At 50.9% G+C, this 24,103-nt stretch overlaps 1 protein-coding gene across 3 annotated transcripts; it reads right to left on the minus strand.

Moving 5' to 3' along the window:
- Positions 1–102: 102 nt before the first annotated feature.
- Positions 103–20,632, minus strand: CLIP3 (CAP-Gly domain containing linker protein 3). Of its 3 annotated transcripts, none has more exons than XM_049786599.1 (14): positions 20,497–20,632; positions 20,003–20,185; positions 13,492–13,631; positions 13,306–13,399; positions 12,966–13,127; positions 12,300–12,415; positions 11,269–11,505; positions 6,867–7,002; positions 6,601–6,729; positions 2,944–3,087; positions 2,754–2,877; positions 2,498–2,562; positions 2,044–2,116; positions 103–1,602 (listed from the first exon to the last, which is right to left on the minus strand). In XM_049786599.1, the coding sequence occupies exons 2-14, from the start codon at positions 20,169–20,171 to the stop codon at positions 1,548–1,550; spliced, it is 1,644 nt and encodes a 547-aa protein (XP_049642556.1). In that variant the 5' UTR covers positions 20,172–20,185; positions 20,497–20,632; the 3' UTR covers positions 103–1,547. The 3 variants fall into 3 exon arrangements, with proteins under 3 accessions (XP_049642556.1, XP_049642554.1, XP_049642555.1); XM_049786597.1 differs by having other exon boundaries at positions 12,300–12,418; XM_049786598.1 differs by having other exon boundaries at positions 12,300–12,418; positions 20,003–20,232.
- Positions 20,633–24,103: the final 3,471 nt, after the last annotated feature.

Consider the following 24,103-nt stretch of genomic DNA (forward strand, 5'->3'; position numbering starts at 1 on the left):
TGCAGACTAGGGCATGGTTTCATGGTGCTGAGCCAGATCTAAAGGGTTCCTCGCCCGGCTCCCCACACGGGCACAGAGGCAAACACTGACTCGACACAGAGAAACCATAGAAACGTCTTTATTGAAGGGGACAGGAGTCATGCCGAGGGGACATGCAGTGAAGGGGCAGTTGTGAGCTGTCCTTGGTGGTCAGGGCCCCAGATCCTCCCTGGACCCCCCTGGGCCTTCAAGGGTTTCCCTCAGACTGTTGGTCTGGCCCGGGTGCTGTGAGGTCCTTTGGGCCAGTCACTCAGATTTGGTGTTTGGGACCTGTGACCAGAAGGTAGATTGAGATGAGGGCTCCAGCATTTCAGATCCCCTCAAGGCCTTGGGGCCCTTCATGTATTAGAGGTGGACTTTTAGAATTTAGGGTTCCCTTAGGTCTGGGATTCTTAGAATTTGAACGTCTTGAGATCCATGAAGGTGGTTTCCAGGGATGAAAATTCCAGTTTGGGGTCTCTTGGTGCCTATGAACAGGGCTTGAGGTGCCCAGTAGCCCGGGATATATATCCTGTCTGCAGTCTCCTCTATCCCAGGCACAAGGACCTCTATAATTGAGTTTTCTGGGGGGCTGGGGGTCGGGATTTTAAATTTGGGGATTCGCCGCCAAATCTATGATTTGAGGATCCTGGGACTAAGGAGCCTTTGGGCCTTCTAGGGGGTTATAGGACTTGGCACAGGGGAGTTTGGGACATGTACTCTTGGGGCTTAGGATCCCCAGAGTGTCATAATGGGGCCTCCAAATTTTGGGGTCCCCCAAAGGGGGAAGTCATTAAAAAATAGAGAATTTTTCTGGGAACCTGGCCAGCACAACGGCTGTGGGCCGTGTAAGGTGGGCTTCATACAAGGCACTGGGGGTTTCTTGAGGGTGCAGAGGGCAGGAAGACTTGGGGGTCCTGTAATTAGCACTTCCAGGACTGTTTTGGTGTCTATAAATTGGGGGTGACAGTAGGCTGGTTGATGTGGGTCTCTCCTCGAGAGGTAAGAGCAGGGTCTTGTTAATGACAGGGGTCAATGATTGCCGTTAAGGGCTCAAAGATGATCGTGGTGGGTCACAGATTCTAGAGGGGGCTGATGTTCAATGCAGGAGAGAGGCATGAAGGTCTATTACTGTTGTTCTGGAGGTGTTAACTGCATTTAGTCAAGAGGTCCTGATGTGGTGGGGAGGGACTTGACAATGAGAGACTTGGGAATGTTCTGTTGAGGAGCATCACATGGAGGTCACCATCATTTTGGGGGATGTGAAAATCTGCTCATTAAGGGGTCTGTTCTGAGGGGTTAGGATAGGAACTAGCCTGAAGGTGCTACACTCAGGGAATCTCTTTCTGGGTAACTTGGGGTCTGTATTTGGGGGGTTATCGTGTTAATAATGGGGCCTCAGTGGTCGAGGGTTGGCTAATGGGGGTCTCTATTCTGGATGTATTACTGGGAATCTATCTCGGGGTGACTTAGGAGCATCTTGTGTCAGGAGACGCTGGAGGGGGTTCTTTGTGGGCAAGCCCGGGCCTCTAAGACTGCATCTCTGCCCTCAGCATCCAGGGAAACCAGCAGCAGAAGAGCAACCTGGAAAGGAAAATCAGGCATGTCTGAGTACAGGAACATGAAGACCCATCACCAGGCTCTTCCCCCAGGCTGGAATCAGCCTTTTCTGGCTTCACCAGCCCTGAGGAGGCCTTCTCAGTTCCTGCAGGGCTGAGGACCATGTCCCTCTTCCATCTGCCCCTTCAAAGCTAAAGCCACCAGGACTAGGGAGAGAACTCAAAGCCCAGCATGCACAGGGCCCAGCTTGGACCCCACTATCACATGGCCTCCCAAGCACCAGTGTGGCCCCTATAAGTCACTTTAGGGACTCACTCCCTAAACACTCTGGATCAGTACATAGCTCCCATGCTCTCCTAACTGCTATTTCCAGCCCCACCCAGAGCTCCAACCCCCAAACCCCTGTGCTGGTCTGTGAGAGCTATGCCCTGAGCACCCCATGAGGAACAGGGGGCAGCAACATACCTGGAGATGGAGTTCTCTGAGGCGATGTCCTTTGGGGTCCGGACTGTCGTGAAGGTGCGTTTGGGCTGTGTCACTGAAAGGGCAGCAGGATCCAAAGGAAGGGATGACAGTTTTACCTGTGTCCCTAATCCCACCTCAAACCCTCTCATTAATACTCTCACTAAGACTCACCCATCACCCCACCATCTAACAGGATTCCACAGTACAGATGCCCACCTGGACTCTTTATTAATATATCTCATGATCCCCAATATCCACCCATGTCCCAGAGCCCACCCAGAGCTGTTACTAACATCTCTGTACCCCCACAGCATCTGTCCTTTTGGGATCCTGTCATCATTTCTCTGTCCCCAATTAAATTTCAGAATTTAAAATCCTGTCACCTCATAAACTCACAACCCTGTCTCCTCTCTTTAGACCCACATCCCTTCCCATCCTGCAATCCCCAACTTACTTGTCACCTGGTGCACTTTTTTGGCTCCCACATTGTCCCCAGGGGGGTCAGTGGATCCACCAATTCTGGGGAGACATGGGAAGAGAAGTCAGAGACATAAGGGCCTGACTAAGAACAGAGCCCTGGCCTTTGTGAAAGATGGGGAGTGGGTGTCCACACTGTCCAAGAAAAGGGAAGATAGCAGGAGTTTGTGCAGTTAGGAGTGGGGATCAAGATTGGGGGGGTGCTGGGGTGGGACAGGCCTGCCTGCATTCACCTCTGAATTCTCGATGCTGGCGCAAAGACTCCATGCCGTGGCGGGCAGGTGAAGTACCGGACACCAAAGACAGAGCCATCATGCTTGCCTGTAGGCTGCTCGAGCTCAATACCATACCAGTAACCTGCAGTGGGAAAGTGTCAGGATGCCCAGATACCCCAGGCCCCCCAGCCCAAGCCCCCAGACTCACCTGGAGCAAAGTCTGTCTTCCCATAGAAGCGCACAACCCCCTGCTTCTGGCCTGCAACGAGTACTTGGTCTCCAACCTCAGCCTTGGCCCCATCACGCTGCTGCAGACTGCCCAGGGATGGGGATGAGGGTGGCTTCTTCTTGCCTGGGGATGCAGAGTCCACGGGGAGGGGAGGGTCAGGGCTCTCTGAGTTACATGGGGCTCCCCCACAGAAAAAAGAAAACTCTCTTCTGATTCCAATCAGAGGAAGTCCAGAGCTTTCTCAAGAAAAAAAAATTGGGGCCAGAGAGATAGCATGTAAGCAGGGTGTTTGCCTTGCATGCAGAAGAATGGTGATTCAAATCCTAGCATCCCATATGGTCCCCCGAGCCTGCCAAGAGCAGTTTCTGAGCGTAGAGCCAGGAGTAACCCCTGAATGCTGCCAAGTGTGATACCCCCAAAAATTTTTCATATGGAGATGGGGTGCCACACTGGTGGTGCTCAGGTCTTACTCCTGGCTCTGGCTCAGGTATCATTCCTGATGGGGCTCAGGGAACCATGTGAGGTTCCAAGGATTGAACCAGGGTGAGCTGAAAGTGCAATGCTAAACACCCTACCCACTATACTATCTCTCCAGTCCCTTTATAATTTTTTGTTTGTTTGTTTCTCAGGGGCCATACCAAGCAGTGCTCAGGGTTTACTCTTATGTCTATATTCTGGGACCATTAAGATCATAAGGGGGGGCCAGCGAGGTGGTGCTAGAGGTAAGGTGTCTGCCTTGCAAGCACTAGTGTAGGACAGACTGCGTTTCGATCCCCCAGCGTCCCATATGGTCCCCCAAGCCAGGGGCAATTTCTGAGCGCTTAGCCAGGAGTAACCCCTGAGCATCAAACGGGTGTGGCCCAAAAGAAAAAAAAAAAAAGATCATATGGGGTCGGGGCCGAAGATAACATGGAGGTAGGGTGTTTGCCTTTCATGCAGAAGGATAGTGGTTTAAATCCCGGCATCCCATATGGTCCCCTGAGCCTGCCAGGAGCAATTTCTGAGTGCAAAACCAGGAGTAACCCTTGAGCGCTGCCGGGCGTGACTCAAAAACCAAAAAAAAAAAAAAAAAGATCATAAGGGGTACCAGGGATCGAACCCAGGTCAGAAGCATACAAGTCAAGTGCCTTACTGTCTGTCTAGCTCCTCTTCTCCTAAACTTTGAGGCTTTGGATAGAAAAGGACACTGAATTTCCCTATCACAAAACCAGAGGGATATGCATAGGGCAAAGGGAAACTGGGTCAAATGCCTGCAGAACAAACCTTCTTTCTTTGGAAAAATAAAAAAAAAAAAACAGTAAGAGGGGCTGGAGTGATAACACAGCCAAGTAGGACTTTTGCCTTGCACATGGCCAACCTATGTTCAATCCCTGACATCCCATATGGTCTTCTGAACCTGCCAGGAGTGATATCTGAGTGCAGAGCCAGGAGTAACCTCTGACCACTGCTGGATGTGGCTCAAAAATAACAACAACAACAAAAATAGTAAGAGAACAACTGGTCAAAAATCTCACACTGGAGATTCTGTCTATAGACCTGAGTGGAGGTAAGAGGGAGATTGGATGGAGCAGGGATTAGGAGGGACCCTTGGTAACTGGTGGAGTGAAGCAGGCTGTGCAGATGGATGTGATGTCAGAATGGTGTACTGTGGAAATGTGGCGAATAGTGTTGTAAGTCCCAGTACCAGAATACAAAAAAAGTTTTTTTTTGTTTAGTTTTTGGGTCACACCTGGCAACACTCAGGGGCCACTCCTGGCTCTATGCTCAGAAGTTGCTCCTGGCAGGCCCAGGGATCATATAGGATGCCGGGATTCAAACCACCGTCCTTCAGCATGCAAGGCAAACACCCTACCTCCATGCTATCTCTCCGGCCCCTGAATACAAATTTATTTTATTTATTTGTTTGTTTTCATTGTGAGCCATACCTTGCAGTGCTCAGGGCTTCCTTCAGCTCAGGGATCATTCATTCCTAGTTGATAGTTGGGCGACCATATGGAATGCCAGGGATCAAACCTGGGTTGACTATGTGCAACTTTGCCTTATTACTTGTATTACTCGAAGTGATTGCTAAGCACAGAGCCACAGAGAAATCTCTGCACGCCACTGGATGTGGCCCAAAAATAAAAACAAACCTTTGAGCCAAAGCCATAGTGAGTAGAGTGCTTGCCTTGCATGCCGCCAACCCAAATTAGGTACCCAGTACCACAAATGGTCCCCCAAGCCACAGGAGATCCCGGAGTGAAATTCTTGAGCACTGCTGAGTGTGGCCCCCAAACCAAAAACCAAACAAACAAACTAAAAAACAAGACTTTTTAGAAGCCTCCTTTCTGAAAGCAGAGCTATCCACTAATTCATCGAAGTCAGAACCCCAGCACTGTCCTATTAAAATGAGGAACAGGGCAGAAAAGAAGCTACAGAAGAATATGAAAAGACTATCAAGAGTCCAAGGCTGGGGGCCGGGCGGTGGCGCTAAAGGTAAGGTGCCTGCCTTACCTGCGCTAGCCTAGGACGGACCGCGGTTCGATCCCTCGGCACCCCATATGGTCCCCCAAGCCAGGAGCGACTTCTGAGCGCATAGCCAGGAGTAACCCCTGAGCGTCACCGGGTGTGGCCCAAAAACCAAAAAAAAAAAAAAAAAAAGAGTCCAAGGCTGGGGCCAGAGAGATAGCATGGAGGTAAGTCATTTGCCTTGCATGCAGAAGATCAGTGGTTCGAATCCCGGCATCCCATATGGTCCCCCGAGCAGGCCAGGAGCGATTTCTGAGTGTACAGCCAGGAGTACCCCTAAGCGCTGCCAGGTGTGATCCAAAAACCAAAAAAAACCAAAAGAAGAAGAAGAAGAACAAGAATAACAAGAACAAGAACAAGAAGAACAAGAAGAAGAGAAGAAGAAGAAGAACAAGAAGAAGAAGAAGAAGAACAAGAACAAGAACAAGAACAAGAAGAACAAGAACAAGAAGAAGAAGAAGAGGAGGAGGAGGAGGAGGAGGAGGAGGAGGAGAAGAAGAAGAAGAAGAAGAAGAAGAAGAAGAAGAAGAAGAAGAAGAAGAAGAAGAAGAAGAAAGAAGAAAAGAAGAGAAGAGAAGAAGAAGAGGAGGAGGAGAAGAAGAAGAAGAAGAAAAGAAAAAGAAGGAGAAGAAGGAAAAGGAGAAGAAAAGAAGAAGAAAAGAAGAAAAGAAGAAGAAGAAGAAGAAGAAAAGAAGAAGAAGAAGAAGAAGAAGAAGAAGAAGAAGAAGAAGAAGAAGAAGAAGAAGAAGAAGAAGAAGAAGAAGAAGAAGAAGAAGAAGAAGAAGAAGAAGAAGAAACTGAGGCACAGAAATCAGGGGCTGGAATTGGTCTCTAAAAGGGGAGTAGGGTCCAGAAATATAGTTAAATGGTTTAAGTGGCAGAGCAAAAACCTTGAACATGGGTTCCATCCCTGGTACCACGTGATCTCCCAAACACCTAAGTGTGACCCTGGACACCCCCAGCATAGCCAGGTGGCCCCTAGACTCCAGCACCCCAAGACGCGGCCCACACAACAGAAACAATAGCTTTGCTCTTTGATGCAAATGGGAGTTCAGTATCACAGAAGCTGGGTTCCCCTCAAATCACCCCCAATTTGGTCTCTCTAACCCTTTTGAGACCCCCTCTGACCTTTATGTTCTCTGCGTCCTTTGCCAGTAACACGGGAGAAGTCCATTCGGGGGGTCCGAGGAGTGGAGGTGACAGATGAGGGGGGCGCATCCACTGCTTTGGAGATCTTGGACACAGAAGCAAAGAGACCTGGGGGCAGACAGAGCCTAGGCTGGAAGCTGTTCACATCTCTGCCATCTGCCCTCACCCTTGAGCCAGCCCTGATGAGCAGCATCTGTACTAAGTGTACCCCATCCATACCCTTTAGAGACCCAGTCAGGACTGACCCTGTTTTGGGGGGCAGATGAAGTAGCGGACTCCCCCAACGCTGCCATCGTTCTTGCCCTCCGGTTCATCCAGCTCCACGCCTACCCACTGGCCGCTGGCAAACTCAGTGGTCCCACAGAACCGCAGCGTGCCCGTCTGAGGAGAGAAGGCAGTGAGAGCTCACTGGCAATCGAGGCAGCATGGTGTGAAGGGAGCCCCTCAGTGCAGTCAATGACTTCCCTTCACCATGCCTCAATGACCATAGTTGCAAAGTGGGAAGAGGAAGGTACCAACCTGAGGGCCAGAGAGATAGAATAGGAGGTAAGATGCTTGCCTTGCTTTGAGCCACCCTGGCATTCCATATGGATTCTCAATCACCACCAGGAATACAGCACCAGAAGTAATCCCTGCGCACTGCTAAGTGCAGCTCAAAAATCAAACCAAAATAAAACAATAAAACAAAACAAAAAGCTCCTACAGTGCCTACGGTGCTCAGTTCTGCCAAGGATCACTCTTGTTTTGTTTTGCTTTGTGCCACACCCAGTGGTGCTCAGGGGCTACTTGCAAAGGCCCAAGGCTGCCAGGGCTTCAAGGCTGCATGGGGCAAAGGTCCAAGGCTGCCAAGGCCTGGTGCTGCAAAGCTCACAGAAGGCTGTGAGTCCTGGGTGCTGGTTCGGGACTTGTGCCCAGCCAGAAACCCAGGGATACCAACATGTAGTTACCGACTGCTCAGGACTGAGAAAGAGAGGAGAGAGATCAAGTATCTTTTTTATTCCTTCTGGAGTCTGAGGAGGAGAGAGATAGATAGAAATTCATCCCTGGGGGAGGCCCTGATACAAAAAAGAAAGGAAAAGATACAAAGCAGGCAGCATTTCTCTGATGCTTTTATCTCTGGCCTCCTATGGACCAGCAGGTGCTGCTCTATTCACTACTCTGCCCCCCCCAACTGTCCAAGTTTTTACTTTTATACCCAGCATGACAAAGGGGCATGTCTAAAGGGGCATGTTCAGGCTCATCTGTCATTCAGTGGGGTTAGCCAGGGGCTTGTCCAAGTCCAACTACCATACATCAACAGTTACTCCTGGCTCTGCACTCAGAAATCACTCCTGGCAGGTTCAGGAGACCATACAGGATGTTGGGGTTGGCTGCATACAAAGCAGCTGTGCTATGCACAATAGCTGTGCTATTGCTCCAGCCCCTGTCAGAGATCACTCTTGAGCACAAAGCCAGGAGTAAACCCTGAGTGTGGTCCTCCCCACACCCACCAAAAAAGGCATCAATCTTATTGGATGGCAACAGAGCTGCCTTGTCTCTGGCAGTAAGTAGTTCCAACCACTTGGGACCATTTAAATTTTAACTTTTGGTGGGCTGCAGCAATAGTACAAGGGTAAGATGTTTGCCTTGCAGGTGCACATGGCCAAAATGGTCATTAAGCTCTTTCAGGAGCAATCCCTGAGCAGAGCCTGGAGTAAGCCCTGAACACTGCTGGATGTGATCCAAAAAATAACCCAAAATAAATCAGTAAAGAAATAAAATCAGAAGCTGGAGTGACAGCACAGCAGGTAAGGGGTTTGCCTTGCATGTAACCAATCTAGGTTTGATCCCCAGCATCCCATATGCTCCCCCAAGCAGGTCCAGGAGGAGTAACCCCTGAGTGCTGCCGGATGTGGCAAAAAATAAAAAATAAATAAAATCACAAGATCTAAGTACTAAAAGTATAAAATAAAATAAAATAAACCTTCCATTTCCGCAGTGGGCACTTGCCCAACCTTAGTGATTTAGTCGTCACTGGTGCCCCATGGCTATAAACAGCACAATAAAACTTTTTAACACCCCTAAAAGGTAACTAGACAGAGTATCAGAGGGCAGAGAGAGCAGTGGACAGGCTGTGGGGTTGGAGAGGGTTCCATGAGCCATGGCCTTCGTTGCTCTGTCCTTTCAGCTGAGAAATGTTTAGGCCTCGATTTCATCTACAGAATGGGGCTACCCATCTCCCACATAGACTGCTGTGGGTTAAACAAGAATCCAAAGCACAGATTAGGCAGTGGGTATGTTATCAGCATTGCTCAAGTCTCTTTTGGCCTCTTTAAACTGTGTTTGGTCTCTGAAATGGAAATTTTTTTCTTTTTCTCTTTGTTTTAGGGGTGACATCTGCCTGTGTTCAGGGGTTACACTTAGCTTAGGAATCACTTGTGGCAGGCTCAGGGATGCTGGGGATTGAACCCAGATCAATCGTGTGCAAGGCAAGAGCTCTATCCGCTGTGCTATTGCTCCAGCCCCCTGAGATGGGATTTTTTTTTTTTTTTTGGCTTTTTAAGCTACACCTGGTAGTGCTCAGGGATTACTCCTGGCTCTGAGGTCAGAAATTGTTCCTGACAGGCTTGGGGAACCTTATGGGATGCTAGGACTCGAACTTGGATCCGTCCCAGGTTGGTCATGTGTAAGGCAAACACCCTACCACTGTGTTATTGCTCGGTCCCCTGAGATGAGATTTTATTTATTTATTTATTTTTGTTTTGGGGGCCACACCCAGTGATGCTCAGGGGTTACTCCTGGCTATACACTCAGAAATCACTCCTGGCTTTAGGAACCATATGAGATGCTGAGGGATTGAATTTGGTCCGTCCTAGGCGAGTTCATGCAAAGCAAATGCCCTACCGCTTGCACCACCGCTCTGGCCCCCCTGAGATGGGATTTTTAATTTCACACATTTGGGAGAATTGATGTAGGGTTTAGACACATGTTTGGCACATGCAGAGAACTCAGTAGGTATCTGCTGGAAGTGCTCAGCACTAAATTGATTCATATATCCCTGAGGGGGATATTAGATATATTGTACAGATGTAAAGTGGACTCAATAGATCCAGGTCCCACAGCAAAAAAGTCCATAACCTCCATGCTATGCTGCTTCTCTGAGAGGGTAGCAATGGGACTACAGGTCTGCCATGATGGTATCACAGCTTAACCTGAGTCTCCTAGTCTTCTGGTAAAATGAGGTGAGATAACTCCTGCTGGTTTCAAACCTGTTAATATCGTTTGCTTGGTCATGAGAGAGAGAGAAGACTTTCAGAATAGGGCTGACTCATCCAAACACATTTTGAGGGGATCAGAGGTCACTTCTAGAGGCTAAGGGAACATATGAGAATGCTAGGAATCAAACCCCAGTTGGTGGCATTTACTATTGCTATATATTATTACTGTATATCTCCACTGTATTATTGCTCTGTATTATTGTATTATTACCCCACACTCAAACTCTTGACTCAGAAACAAATGCTGACTGATAGTTTCTCTCTGTACAAAAAAAAATCCAAATTCCTTGCTGGCCTGCAGGGTGCAGTGAGCCAGCTCCCACTGTCCTCTACCTCACCATCTCTTGAAAATTCCCCTCCTTCCCCTACCTTCCTCTGGCCCCCTAAACCTGCAGTTCCATAGCCCCCATATTCCTACAGGGGCAGTGTCTTTCTATCTCAATTCCAACACCATCTCCTCCAACAAGCCTTCCTGAAACACCCCTATGGAGACCATTTCTGCCCTCAGCTGGGACAAATTACAAAATTCCAAGCACTTAATGACATTTCAAATCCTTATTCTACCAGAAAGCACCTGGACTTTGAGCTGAAATTTTTGAGTTGGTTTTGGGGTTTTTGTTTGTTTGTTTGTTTGTTTGTTTTGTTTTGGGGCCATACCCAGAGGCACTCAGGGGTTACTCCTGGCTTTGAACTCAGAAATCACTCCTGGCAGGCTTGGGAAGCCATATGGGAAGCCAGGAATTGAACTCGGATCCATCCTGATCAGTTGCATGCATGGCAAACACCCTACCACTGTGCTATTGCTCCAGCCTGAGTTGAGTTTTTGAAGTCTTGCTCCTTCATGAGAAACAGAATTTCCACAAGAGGCTGACACAGCCCTGTGTTGGGTCTAGCTCATTCCGAGTGACAACAGGTGATGAATCACAGCTGGAATATCCACATCTATGAGACTGTCCCTGGTGACCTTTAGACCTGCTCCTCTACCTGAATCCCTTCTCTATCCCATCTCCTGTTTCCCTGCACCTAACTCTTCTCTCCCATCAGCTCTGATTGCTTGGCCTGTACCTTCTTCATCAGAGCACTGGGCATACCGAAGTGGAGGTGAAACTTGAGCAGGGACTGCAAGGCCCCAGAGACCCACGGGAATAGCGCTGCACTCATCACTCAACTTGTGCGTCCCAGGACAGCTACTCTGGGCTGTCCTTGTTCAGTGAGGACATTGGGACTGTTTTCTGTCCTGAGATGAAAACTCAGAACAGAGTGGGACTCAGGGGACAGAAGAGTGGAGGGAGGAAACCAGGACTGGAAGAGGGCAGACTAGGTCAGGGACAGGGACAGGGAAGATCTGCACTTGGCCCCGGGCCCTTCCCAACATGCCCCAGGTTCTGACCTTCTGGCCATCCAGGAGAACTCGGTCTCCCAGGCGCAGGCCCAGTGCGCTGAGCATGAGATTGCCAGGGACGTTGTCATAGTTGGGGAGTGTGACCTTGGGGAGGGCACAGGAGAGTGGCACGGCCTCTTCCAGCAGCGTCCGCAGCTCCTTGGCCACCAGTGCTGCCTCGGCCTTGTCCAGAGACATGTCCATGGGGTCCGGAACCACCTCTGCTGGCACCTGTCCCTTTCGGTTCTGGGGGCCAAAAGAAAGAGACAAGGCAGACTCAGAGGTCAGGCCCCAAATAGGCCTGGTGTCGGTGAAGCAGAGAAGGGACTAGGTTGTACCCTGGGCCTACGTAGGAATTAGTAATGGAGGTACTGGTCTGTAGACCAGACGTTACAGTGCTCTGTCCACAGACCTCAAGCTAAGATGTAAGTAGCTGAGGGAGGTTCAGGTGGGAGTCAATAGGCATCAGGAAGGCCCATGTGCCAGGGGACCAGTGAACTGAAAATAGGTACAGGGCTTGGGGGTCCTACTAGTCAATGGGAAATAGGAGAGGAAGGGCCTCAAGAGGGACAGAACATGCCCCTGAAAGTGATATGCACAGAGCAGGGGGAGCTGCAAGTAACTGGCATTGGGGAGCAACCTAGATGTCTACTGTGTGCATGAGGGGGTCAGGGAGTATGTAGAGGATTTCTGGGGTCGGTCTCCACTCTGCTTTCATCATGATCTGGCAATACTGACAGCAGAATCACCACGGTTCAAAGAGAAAATTCCTGCTAAGAAGCTCTGGCCAAATTCATCACTTACGTTCTCTGCCTCATTTTCTTCACTGTAAAACAGGGCTCCTATGCGTGCTACAAATGTCAGCGGCCCTTTTCCTTTGTTGAGGGTACAGGTGCTTTTGGCAATATTTTGGGAGCTCCCAAACATACCAGGGGACTGGGGACTGGCCTGTCTTAACCTCCTCGGAAGCTGCTGGCCAGAACAGAATGGAGAAAGGAGGGGGCAGGCAGATAATGGGGGCCGGGCCAAGCATGCAGTACCCGCAGCGCTGGGTTGGCACCGTGCTCCAGCAAACACTTGGCGGCTCCCAGGCACAGGTTGGAAGCTGCGATGTGCAGGGCTGAGCCGTGGTTGAAGTCGCTGCATGTGGAGTTCACTACTGGGAGGGGTGCAAAAGGAAAATTCGGGGTGAGCAGCAGGACCCGCAGCCATCTAGCCTTCACCTTCAACACTGGGGCATGCAGAGCTCCACCCCAGAGTCGCCCCTTCCACCCTTGGTCTTGTCCCTCCTGTCCAGGTCCAACCCTGTCCTGTAGGGGTGGGCAGAGGCCCTTTCCCACTGGGCTAGCATCCTGATCCCGCCTGTTACCCTGGTCCCCATCAACCTCAGCTGGCCCCATCACTTTGCATCCCGATCCAGCCCTCCTTTGAGGAGAAGGGGTAATGGAGCATTTTAGGGCCACAGCCAGAGGTCCTCAAGGGTTACTCCTGGCTCTGTGCCCAGGAATTACTCGTGGCAGGCTTAGGGAACCATATGGGATTCTAGGGATCGAATCCCACCAGGTGGGCCACATGCAACGCAAATGCCCTATCCATTGTACCATGGTTCCAGGCCCCAGTGCCAACTTTCTTGCTCCATATCCTCTACCCCCAAACCCTGTGCAGCTACTTCTGCTCACACTCCTCAGCTTCTCCGGGGGTCTCACCTCGGGGCCGTGCACCCTTCAGTAGCACACGCACAAGGTCGGGCACGTCAAAATAGGCCGCATAGTGAAGCGCGTTCATGTTGGTCCAACGGCTGCGTAAGGTCACGTCGGCGCCCAGTGCCAGCAACTGCTGGGACAGGCGCACAGCTGCGGCTGGGTCCCCTGTGCAACAGTGTGGGTCAGTTTAGGTCCCTCCAGGGCATAGAGAAGAAGGCCTTGGGCCTCAGGGATTGCTCCTGGGATCTTAGGTTAGTTCAGGATGGGGGGGGAGGGGAGACACATAGACTCAGGGTTTGGGGTGGGTTTAGGGTTTTCAGGTTTGAAGGGACTGGAGCCTCACCGACTCCGTGGGCCCCCGCCTTGCACGCATAGTGGAGGAGTGTCATGTCCGTCAGTCCATCGCGATCGTTCACGTGGCAGCCACGGCGCAAAATCTGAAGATCAGGAACAGAGAAGAATAAGCGTTAGGGTTCAGACATGTCAGGAACCCCTTCCTCGCTCGCCCCACCTGCTTCAGGGCTCTCACCTCATTGCCAATGACATCGATCTTGTGTTGAACTTGGGGTACCCACTGGCGCACAATGGCAAACAGTTCGGGGATGGTGGTCTGGGGGTCGAACAGAATCTCCTGGCATGCAGGGTCATTGGGGTCGAAGAAGGTAAAGGCTGGGATGGTGAGAGATTTAAAGGTTACTCAGGTATGCTGACTCCCCACCCACTTTTTTATTTTGAAACAAAAGGGAGATCTTGGGGCCTGAGCTATAGCACAGTGGTAGGGTAGGGCGTTTGCCTTGCGCGTGGCAGGTCTGAGTTCAATTCCAGGCATCCCATATGGTCCTCTGAGCCTGCCAGCAGCAATTTCTAAATGCAGAGCCAGGAATAACCCTGAGCACCACCCAGTGTGACAATCCCTCCCCCCAAAATAAAACCCCAAAAAAGGGCGATCTTGCACTTTGCCTTTAAATCCTTTTAATTCATAGGCCAGAGAGACAGAGAGGGTATGGCGTTGCCTAAACACCACTGACACAAATTTAATCCCCAGTACCCACGCATATGGTTCCCTGAGCCCACCAGGAGTGATCCCTGAGTGCAGAGTCAGGAGTAAGCCTTGAGGGGCCGGGCGGTGGCGCTAAAGGTAAGGTGCCTGCCTTGCCTGCGCTAGCCTTGGACGGACCGCGGTTCGATCCCCCGGTGTCCCATATGGTCCCCCGAGCCAGGAGCAACTTCTGAGCGCATAGCCAGGAGTAACCCCTGAGCGTTACTGGGTGTGGCCCAAAAAACCAAAAAACCAAAAAAAAAAAAAAAAAGGAGTAAGCCTTGAACACCACTAAAACATAGATAACTAGAAAATAAACTCTTTTAATTCAGGGGTTTAACCTACTGGTGTATTTAGCCACAGGCTTTGTGGCCCACCAGAGGTTGCAAAATCAGGAGTTTCACATTAAATCTGGACGCTTAGGGTATCTTGAACAGTGCGCTCAGAACCCTGTCCTATGGCAGCAAACACTATCCTGACAAGACAAGACAAGGAGCTGTACCCTGGAGTTTCCACACTCTGGAGTCCCCAGGCCCTAGCCAACCTAAGCTCTGTCACCAAGTGGCCACGATTCAGCCCCAACTCTAGAGGGGGGAAAAAATCTGAATTTTTTTTTGTTTGTTTTATTTTTGGGCCAAACCCAGTGGTGCTCAGGGGTTACTTCTGGCTCAGAAATCACTCCTGGAAGCCTCAGGGGACCATATGGAATGCTGAAGATCAAGCCAGGATCAGCTGCATGCCAGACAAAAGCCCTACCTGCTGTGCTATCACTTCAGCCCCAAGTAATTCATTCATTCTTTCTTTCTTTCTTTCTTTCTTTCTTTCTTTCTTTCTTTCTTTCTTTCTTTCTTTCTTTCTTTCCTTTCTTTCTTTCTCTTTCTTCCTTCCTTTCTTCCTTTCTTCCTTCCTTCCTTCCTTCCTTCCTTCCTTCCTTCCTTCCTTCCTTCCTTCCTTCCTTCCTTCCTTCCTCCCTCCCTCCCTCCCTCCCTCCCTCCCTCCCTCCCTCTCTCTCTCTCTCTTTCTTTCTTTTGTTTTTTTTTGGGCCACACCCGGTGATGCTCAAGGGTTACTCCTGGCTATGCGCTCAGAAATCGCTCCTGGCTTGGGGGACCATATGGAATGCTGGAGAATCGAACGGCAACATGTCCTAGGCTAGTGCCTGCAAGGCAGACACCTTACCGTTCTGCACCACCGCACCGACCCGTAAATCTTTTTTTTTTTTGGGGGGGGGAGTCACACCGGCAGCACTCAGGGGTTACTCCAGGCTCTAGCCGGAGAGATAGCATGGAGGTAAGGCGTTTGCCTTGCATGCAGAAGGACAGCGGTTGGAATCGCGGCATCCCATATGGTCCTCTGAGCCTGCCAGGAGCGATTTCTGAGCTTAGAGCCAGGAGTAACCCCTGAGCGCTGCCAGGTGTGACCCAAACACAAAAACAAAACAAAAAAAATGCATGATAGCACAGCGGTAGGGCATTTGCCTTGCACGCAGCCAACCATGGACAAACCGGGGTTTCATTCCCAGTATCCCATATAGTTCCCGGAGCCTGCCAGGAACAATTTCTGAGCACAGAGCCAGGAGTAACCCCCAAGCGCCTTGGGGAAAGAAAGAAAGAAAGAAAGAAAGAAAGAAAGAAAGAAAGAAAGAAAGAAAGAAAGAAAGAAAGAAAGAAAGAAAGAAAGAAAGAAAGAAAGAAAGAAAGAAAGAAAGAAAGAAAGAAAGAAAGAAAGGAGGGAGGGAGGGAGGGAGGGAGGGAGGGAGGGAGGGAGGGAGGGAGGGAGGGAGGGAGGGAGAGAGGGAGGGAGGGAGGGAGGGAGAAGAAAGAAAAGAAAAGAAAAGAAAAGAAAAGAAAAGAAAAGAAAAGAAAAGAAAGAAAATAAAATTATGTGAGCAGGCTGAGGGCCACGGGTGGTGGCATGGATTTTCTCTATTCTGGGATCATTGGTGGAGGGAAGTCGACACTGGTGGTGGGATTGGCCCTGAAACACTGTATGTCTGAAACCCAACTTTGAAAAACTTTGTAAATTACAATGGTTTCAAATTAAAAAATTTTTAAATGTTGAGGCCACAGCGGTGGTGTCGCAGTAGGGCGTTTGTTTGCCTTGCAAGCAGCTGACCTAGGACAGATCACAGTTCAATTCTCCTGCGTCCAATATGGTCCCCCAAGCCAAGAGAGATTTCTGAGCGCATAGCCAAGAGTAACCCTTCAGCATCACCGAATGTGGCCCAAAATCCAAAACATAAATATATATTTTTTTTTTTGGTTTTTGGGCCACACCCAGTAACGCTCAGGGGTTACTCCTGGCTATGTGCTCAGAGTTGCTCCTGGCTTGGGGGACCATATGGGACACCGGGGGATCGAACCGCGGTCCGTCCAAGGCTAGCGCAGGCAAGGCAGGCACCTTACCTTTAGCGCCACCGCCCGGCCCCGCATAAATATTTTTTTAATGTTATTTTGGGCCGGGGCCGGAGAGATAGCATGGAGGTAAGGCGTTTGCCTCTCATGCAGGAGGTCATCGGTTCGAATCCCGGCGTCCCATATATGGTCCTCCCGTGCCTGCCAGGAGCAATTTTTGAGCCTGGAGCCAGGAATAACCCCTGAGCACTGCCGGGTGTGACCCAAAAACCACAAAAAAAAAAAAAATGTTATTTTGGGCCTGAGCGACAGTGAGTAGGGTATTTGTGTTCGACCTGGGTTCGATTCCAGCATTCCATATGGTCCCCTGAGCTTGCCAAAAATAATTGCTGAGTGCAAAGTCAGGAGTAACTCCTGAGCACCATTGGGTGTAGCCCCAAAACAAAAACATAAAAGCTATTTTTCAAGGGTGAGAGCAATAGTATAGTGGGTAAGGCACCTGCCTTGCACATGGCCCACCAGTGTTCAATTCTTACTATCCTATATAGTCCCCTGAGCACTGTCAGAAGTGATCCCTGAGCACAGAGATAGGACAAAGCCTTAAGCACAGCCACGTATGGACCCCGCCCTCAATGCCCAAGAAAGCTTTTTTAAAAATAGTGTGCAGTCCACATCAAAGATATCCTCATAGGCAAGATCAAATCTCGGTCAGTTCGGGTGTGATGCCCAAAAAAATGCCTGGCTCTCTGCACTAGGCTCTGATGGATGCTGCTCTCTGGAGTAACAGCCAGAACAGAACTCGGGCCATGCAGGAATGTGGTACATGTTGAAAGGAGCACAGTTGTATGGCATTTGCCTTACACACGAGGCTGACCCAGGACAAACCTGGGTTCAATCCCTGGCATCTCCTATGGTCCCCCGAGCCAGGAGCGATTTCTGAGCATATAGCCAGGAGTAACCACTGAGCATGACCAGGTGTGGCCCAACAACGAGAGAGAGAGAGAGAGAGAGAGAGAGAGAGAGAGAGAGAGAGAGAGAGAGAGAGAGAGACAGAGAGACAGAGAGACAGAGAGACAGAGAGACAGAGAGAGACAGAGAGACAGAGAGAGACAGAGAGAGACAGAGACAGAGAGACAGAGACAGAGACAGACAGAGAGAGAGAGAGAGAGAGAGAGAGAGAGAGAGAGAGAGCAGAATGGTCAGATTATGCAGAACTCAGGAGGTGCTGAGACAACAGTGTCAGGAATCAGCCAGAGTGGCCCTGTTAAACTCCAAGTCACATTGGGGGCCAGGGTGATAGCACAGCAGGTCTGAGGTTTACCTTACATGCAGCTGACCTGGGTTTGATCCCCGGCACCCTACATGGTCCCCTGAGCAATGCCAGGAATAATTCCAGAGCACAAATCCAGGAATAACCCCCGAGGACTGCCAGGGATGGCCCCCCAAACAAATAAGCAAACAAAACTCCCAGTCACTTTAGAGCCCTCCCAAGCTCACTCAGCTGTGTAACTGGCAGTGTATAGGCCCTGCGCACACTGGCCTTACCTAGCTCTGTCTTCTCCCTCCCCTTGTTTGCCTCTGGCCTTTCAGACCTTCCACTGCATCAGGCAACTTTTGGTCTCAGGGGCTCTGCATTTGCTGTTTTCCTTCATCCAGTCTCAGATCTTCTCAAGGCTTTGTAGGTCTTTGTGCAAATGTCAGCTCTTCAAAAGCTTCCCAGCCCCCCTTTACCCCCATCAGGCCCTTGCCTAGCATCTCTATAGTTAAAGGACAAACGCTTCAAAGATCACTAAACTTGCTAAAGGCTTGCTTCCCTCTGTACCTTTCTCTTATTCCCTTTCCCTCATCCTCTACATTTCTTACTTGCCTCCCTCACAAGGATGTGATCGTTAAATGTTGGCTTTTCCTTGTTCACTTCCTAAATCCACAAGGCTCAGCACAGCCCCTGGCAGGTGTAAGGGGCTCAGTCAACTGCTGCAGAATTCATAGAAAAAATGTAGTCAACTGATACACCATTTCCAGGGGAGTCCACCCAGCCCTCTGTCCTAGGCCACATTTTCAGGTTCCTTCCCATTCTGGAACCAAACAGTCCTTATTCTTACAGGCAGGATCCTGACTTTCCCAGGCCCCCAGGCCCCAGCCACACCACCAAAGGACACCTGCCAATTTTCAGGGTACATTAACTTGTCTCTCTGACCCACAGATACATACCGTCCCTCCCATCTGATGCTTGTGGGGCCTCCAGTCTAATTTTTAAATCTCCCAGCTGTGTTTTCCAGCCCCAACTTCTAAAAGCTCCTCCTGAATCCAACTGTGCCTGAGTGCCATCCTCTCTACTTACCCAGAAGCCAGAAAAAGCTTTTGAAAATATAAACCAATCAAGCAATCCTCTTCTTTTGAATGCGCGCGCACGCGCGCGCACACACACACACACACACACACACACACACAGCCACACCTTGCGGCGCTCAGGGGTTACTCCTGGCTCTGTGCTCAGAAACCGCTCCTTGCTAGGGGGACCATATGGGTTGCAGGGGATCGAAACCACATCTGTCCTGGGTCAGCCACATGCAAGGCAAATGCCCTACCACTGTGCTATCACTGTGCTGCCACTTCGGCCCCAAAACTCTTCCAGCTGAGCTCCAGAAAGCTCCTTTCACCTCAATTCTACTCAAGCCCTCACTGCACCCAGTGATTAAGGCCCAAGTCCAGTCCCTTCTCAGGGCCTTTGCACTTGTGGTCTACTTCGGGCTCTCTTCCTCCTGCATTCCAATGCATGGTTCCTCTTTAGACTCAGACCTCAGCCCAAATACCACCTGGCCAGGAAAGACCCATCCTGACAGCAGAGTTAGCCGGCATCCAGGAGTCTGTCTGTCTGTCTCTTCTTTCAGAGCCTCCACTTGAGTCTGAATGCAAGCAACCTGACTTCTGCAACCATTATTTTATATAGCCCCACTCTGATGAGGGCAGAGGTCATGCCTGGATAGGACCCTATTAATATGTACCCCTGCATGCAGCTTGTCACAGAGTAAAAGATAAATCCAGGATGCATGATTAAACAATTTGAGTGTTCAAATTGAGACCAACTCAATTCTGCCCCTCCTCCCTCCGCACCTACTCCTGTGGCTGTCTCCCCAAAGACACCCCTTTCCCTGATCAGCCCCTCACTCATCCCTGGGTGTCTCGCAAATGTTACCTCTCCAAAAAGGCACCTCCTAAAAAGGAAACCTCCTGCAGCATCTTGTTCTGTCTAACAGAATTCTCATCAAACCTTGGCCTCTTCTATTTACAGTATTTTTATTCTTATTTATGTGGTCTTTACGGCTCCTGGGAGCTCTCCCGGGGCAAAGTCTGGGTCTTCTGGAGTCTGCGCGGTGGCCCCAGCTCCCAGCAAATAACCAGGTCTGTGGTAAGCACTTAACCAGTTTGTTAAATGACTGAATGGTGTGTTGCCAATCAAAGGCACGATTATACTCCCGCTGCCATTTTTCCAAGGAGTGCATGAATGAGTTAATGGAGAGGCGATCCAAGGGTTTCACCACCAAGACGCTCAACCCATATTCAGATCCCCCCAAGTCCTCCCTGCAAGTCCCCCAAGAAAGCTCAGCCCGCCCCCCTGAGGACCCTCGGCTGGGGGTTCTGGTTACCGTAATCCTTGGGGAGGGGGGCAGGGGCCGAGGGGTGCACCACAGGCTTCTGCCTGCGCTCCTGGGTGGGGCTGGGAGCCTCAGGCACCGGTTCCTCCTCCTCCTCCTCTTCTTCCTCCTCGCCCCGGGGCGGCGGTGGGGCCATCGGGGCAGGATCTGTCTTAGTCATGGTCCCCAGTAGCCCTGTCGGGGTGAGGGGGTGCAGAGTCAGGGGCGACCTTCAGGCCAATCTTGAAAGCAGAGGTCAGCTAGCGAGGTCCCCCCCCCAGCGCCCCACGCCCCCCAGCTCTGGCTTTGGAGCAATCGGAGAAACGCCCAGCACCCATCGGAGGAGCCTGGCGTGGGGGTCCAGCGCCAGCACCTCCCCGAGGCCTAGCCCCCCATTCTTCTTCTCCCGAGTCCAGGCCGCCCCCCTCCCGGGGTTTGTTTATCTGGGGATGCAGGATGCTCGGTCCCTCCCCTTCTCCCTCCTGCCTCCCCTCTTCTCTCCTTACCTTGGGCAGACTCGGGCTGAGGCTGGGGAGACTGGAGTAATGGGGTGTCAGTGTCCGGGGAGGTGGAGGGGGGGGAGAGGGAGACAGAGAAGTGGGGGATGAGGCCCAGACGCTGAGCGGGGTGTGGGGGGGCAGAGGGAGGGCCTCGGAGTGCGCCTGCGCCGTGGCACCCCCCCCCCAACCGGGCGCGGGGGAGGAGATGCTGGAGGCCTCCGGCTGGGGGACCAACGCGGATGATGGAGAGAGATCGAGAGGGCCGCCACACCGGGAGGAGAGGCTCAGGAGAGGGCAGCGGCAGAGACAGCCCAAGGGGAGGGATGGGGAAAGCGGACCCGGGTGGGTTTTTTTTTTTTTTTTTTTTTTTTTTTTGTCGGTCTCCGATCGCCTCCCCCTGCAAATCAGACCAGTTGGGATGGGGCGGGGACTCCGTGTGGGGTGGTGACAGGTGCTTTTGTCTCGCAGGTTTCAGACTAATCTCCACTCCGTATGAAAAGAGAGGCTCAGATGGGGCGGTTTGCCAAGGTCCCCATCAGCAGCGTTATCAACACATCCTTGTTTACAGAGCACCTGCCAGCCCAGAAAGATTGGGCCATTTGCTCTAGGGCACACAGGGAGTAGATGATGGAACTTGAAAGCCAGCAGCGGGTAGGTCGAGTAGGTCTGAGCTTTCAGGCCCAGTGGCTCGAATTGTGTTTCCCAGACACAAGGCCAATGGGCCCCTTTAGTTCTCTCAGATACTGTAGATCTTCTTCCAGGAAGATGCCCCAGAGCCAGCTCAGGCCTCCTCGGTTCCATGTACTTACTGACAAGGCTGTCACACCTGACTACAGTGACTGACACCTGCCAACAACACCCAACCCGCGGGCCGAGTCACCGGTCAGTCTTGGTCTTTTCTGTGTGCAACCCCAGCAAGGGCTTCTGCGTGTGGGAGCCCCTAAATGCAGGATATGCTGGGGAGGTGACTCAAGTTGGAGAGCACAGGCCTGTCATGTATAGGGCCCTGAGCTCATCCCCTGGAACGGAATGCCTAGCCCCCCACAAGCAGCATTAGGTCTGGCCCTGGGCCTTGGAGCACTGCTGAGTTAAGCATATAAACAATATATATACATATATAATATGTACATATATTATATATATAAAAGGTTCCGGGGCTGGTGAAGTGGCGCTAGAGGTATAGTGTCTGCCTTGCAAGCACTAGCCAAGGAAGGATTGCAGTTTGATCCCCCGGCGTCCCATATGGTCCCCCCAAGCCAGGGGCGACTTCTGAGCACTTAGCCAGGAGTAACCCCTGAGCATCAAACGGGTGTGGCCCAAAATAAATAAATAAATAAATAAATAAAAATAAAAATAAAAGGTTTAAATACAAAATTTATTTCCAGGGCCAGAGAGTTAGCACACACAGTAAGGCTTTGGCTTGCTTTGGCTTGATCCCCAGCACCTCTAGAGTGTTCGCTACACACAAAGCCAGGGAGTAAGTCCTGAGCACTGCCAGATGTGGCCCCAAAACTAAACTGGCCCTCTCCCTGCATATTTCTTCTGCTCCCCCAGATTATGGAAGCAGTCTCTTGCCTGTAGGGAAGCTGTTTCTACTTCCCTTGTGCTCCCACATGCAGCCTTAAGGGCCTATCAGGCTCCACTCACAGCAGGACCTTCCTTGTCTCCTATGACCCTGGCTGGCCTTGCTGTACACAGCTCCAACCACAGCCAGATCACAAGACTCCCTACTTCCTTCACGCCCCCACAACTTCCTAGCCACCTCACTTCTCTCCTCACTCCAGCACCTTTTCCTTTTACCTGCAGTCATCTCCCTCCAGGTGCTGGCTTCTCTCCTTCCCTCAGACATTGACTTCTCAGGGAGATCTCAGCTTTCCCTAAAATTGCACCCCAGCTCCTTTCCACCTTTAGTATTAGTGTTTTATGTTTGGGTCACACCCGGCAGCGCTCAGAGGTTACTCCTGGCTCTGTGCTCAGAAATCGCTCCTGGCAGGCTCAGGGGACCATATGGGATGCTGGGATTCAAACCACTGTCCATCCTGGATCGGCTCCTTGCAAGAAAAGCGCCTTACCACTGTGCTATCTCTCCGGCCCCATTATTAGTGTTTTTAATTTTTGTGGGATAGTGTTTTTGTTTTTGCTTTATGTTTGTTTTGGGGCCATACCAAGTTGTGCTCAGGAGTTATCCTGGCTCTGTACTTAGGGATCACTCCTGGCAGGCTCAGGGGACAGTGTGGGATGGCCAGGGATAGAACCTGGATTAACTGCATGCAAGGCAAGTGCCTAACCCCTGGAACTATCACTTTGGCCCCAAGTTTTGTCCTTGGGCCACACCTGGCTGTGCTTCAGGCATCACTCCTGATGGCTTGGGGACCATATGAGGTGATAAAAATCAAACTGTGGTCTGACAAGAACATCTTACTTAGTTTTTTGTTTTAGTTTGGTTTTTGGGTCACACCTGGCAGTGCTTAGGGATTACTCCTGGCTCTGCACTCAGAAATCGCTCCTGGAAGGCTGTGGGACTATATTGGATGTTAGGAATGAAACCTAGGTCTGTCCCGGGTCAGCCACATGCAAGGCAAACACCTATTGTTGAGCTATCATTCTGTCACCGGAAAACATTTTACTTGTGTTGGGTTACTTTCTGTCCCCTTACACACATGTATTTTTGTTTTGGGGCCACACTCAGCAGCGCTCAGGGATCACATCAGTGGACCCATATAGGATGGCAGAATCAAACGCCCTCCCCATTGTACTATAGCTTGGGCCCTTATTTAGATTTTTATTTGGGGGCAAAATCCAGTGGCGCTCAGGGGTTCCTCCTGGCTCTGTTCTCAGAAATTACCTCTGGCAGGCTCAGGGGACCATATGGGATATTGGATATTGAACCCAGGTCAACCGCATGTGAAGCAAATGCCCTCCCCACTGTGCTATCTTCCAGCCCCCTTATTTAGCACCCTATATTGCTTAGGGGCTACCCCTGGCTTCAGGCTTGTAGAGGTCCCTCCCAGTGGTGCTCTAGACAACCTGCAGTGTGGGGAGATCAAGCCCAGGCTTCTTGCCTGCAAGGCCCAAATTCACCATCTCCAGCCCCACTTGATGTCAGGGCGCTGGCAGCTGTTCTCCCTGGAACATGCGGTGTCTACCAGCTCCTCACCATCCTAGTTACTGTTCAGTGCAGCCTCCCTGTCTCCCCTCCCCCATTCCTGCTATGGCACTTCCACCAGCTTGAGCAGTAAAATTTATTAGTTTATTAGTTCCTCATCAACTCCAGCTGAGGATGGCATGTGCCGGCAGGGTTGTGACTGTGTCACTGCTGTACCCAGTGTGGCACCAAGCTTGACAGAGGGTAGGTGTGACTCTTGGGGACAAACATAGCTGCCCCCAGGCTCCATGAGCAATCATTTGGGGGGGGGGGAATTGGGTCATATCTGGTGGCACTCAGGGGTTACTCCTGGCTCTGTACTCAGAAATCACTCCTGGCAGACTCGGGGGACCATCTGGGATGTCGGAAATTGAACTGGAGTCTATCCTGGGTTGGCTGCATGCAAGGCAAACGACCTACTGCTGTGCTACAGCTCCAGACCCTCCATGAGCATCTTGAGCCAGCAAA

Source organism: Suncus etruscus, chromosome 14, assembly GCF_024139225.1.
Source record: "Suncus etruscus isolate mSunEtr1 chromosome 14, mSunEtr1.pri.cur, whole genome shotgun sequence".
Taxonomy (NCBI): Eukaryota; Metazoa; Chordata; class Mammalia; order Eulipotyphla; family Soricidae; genus Suncus; species Suncus etruscus.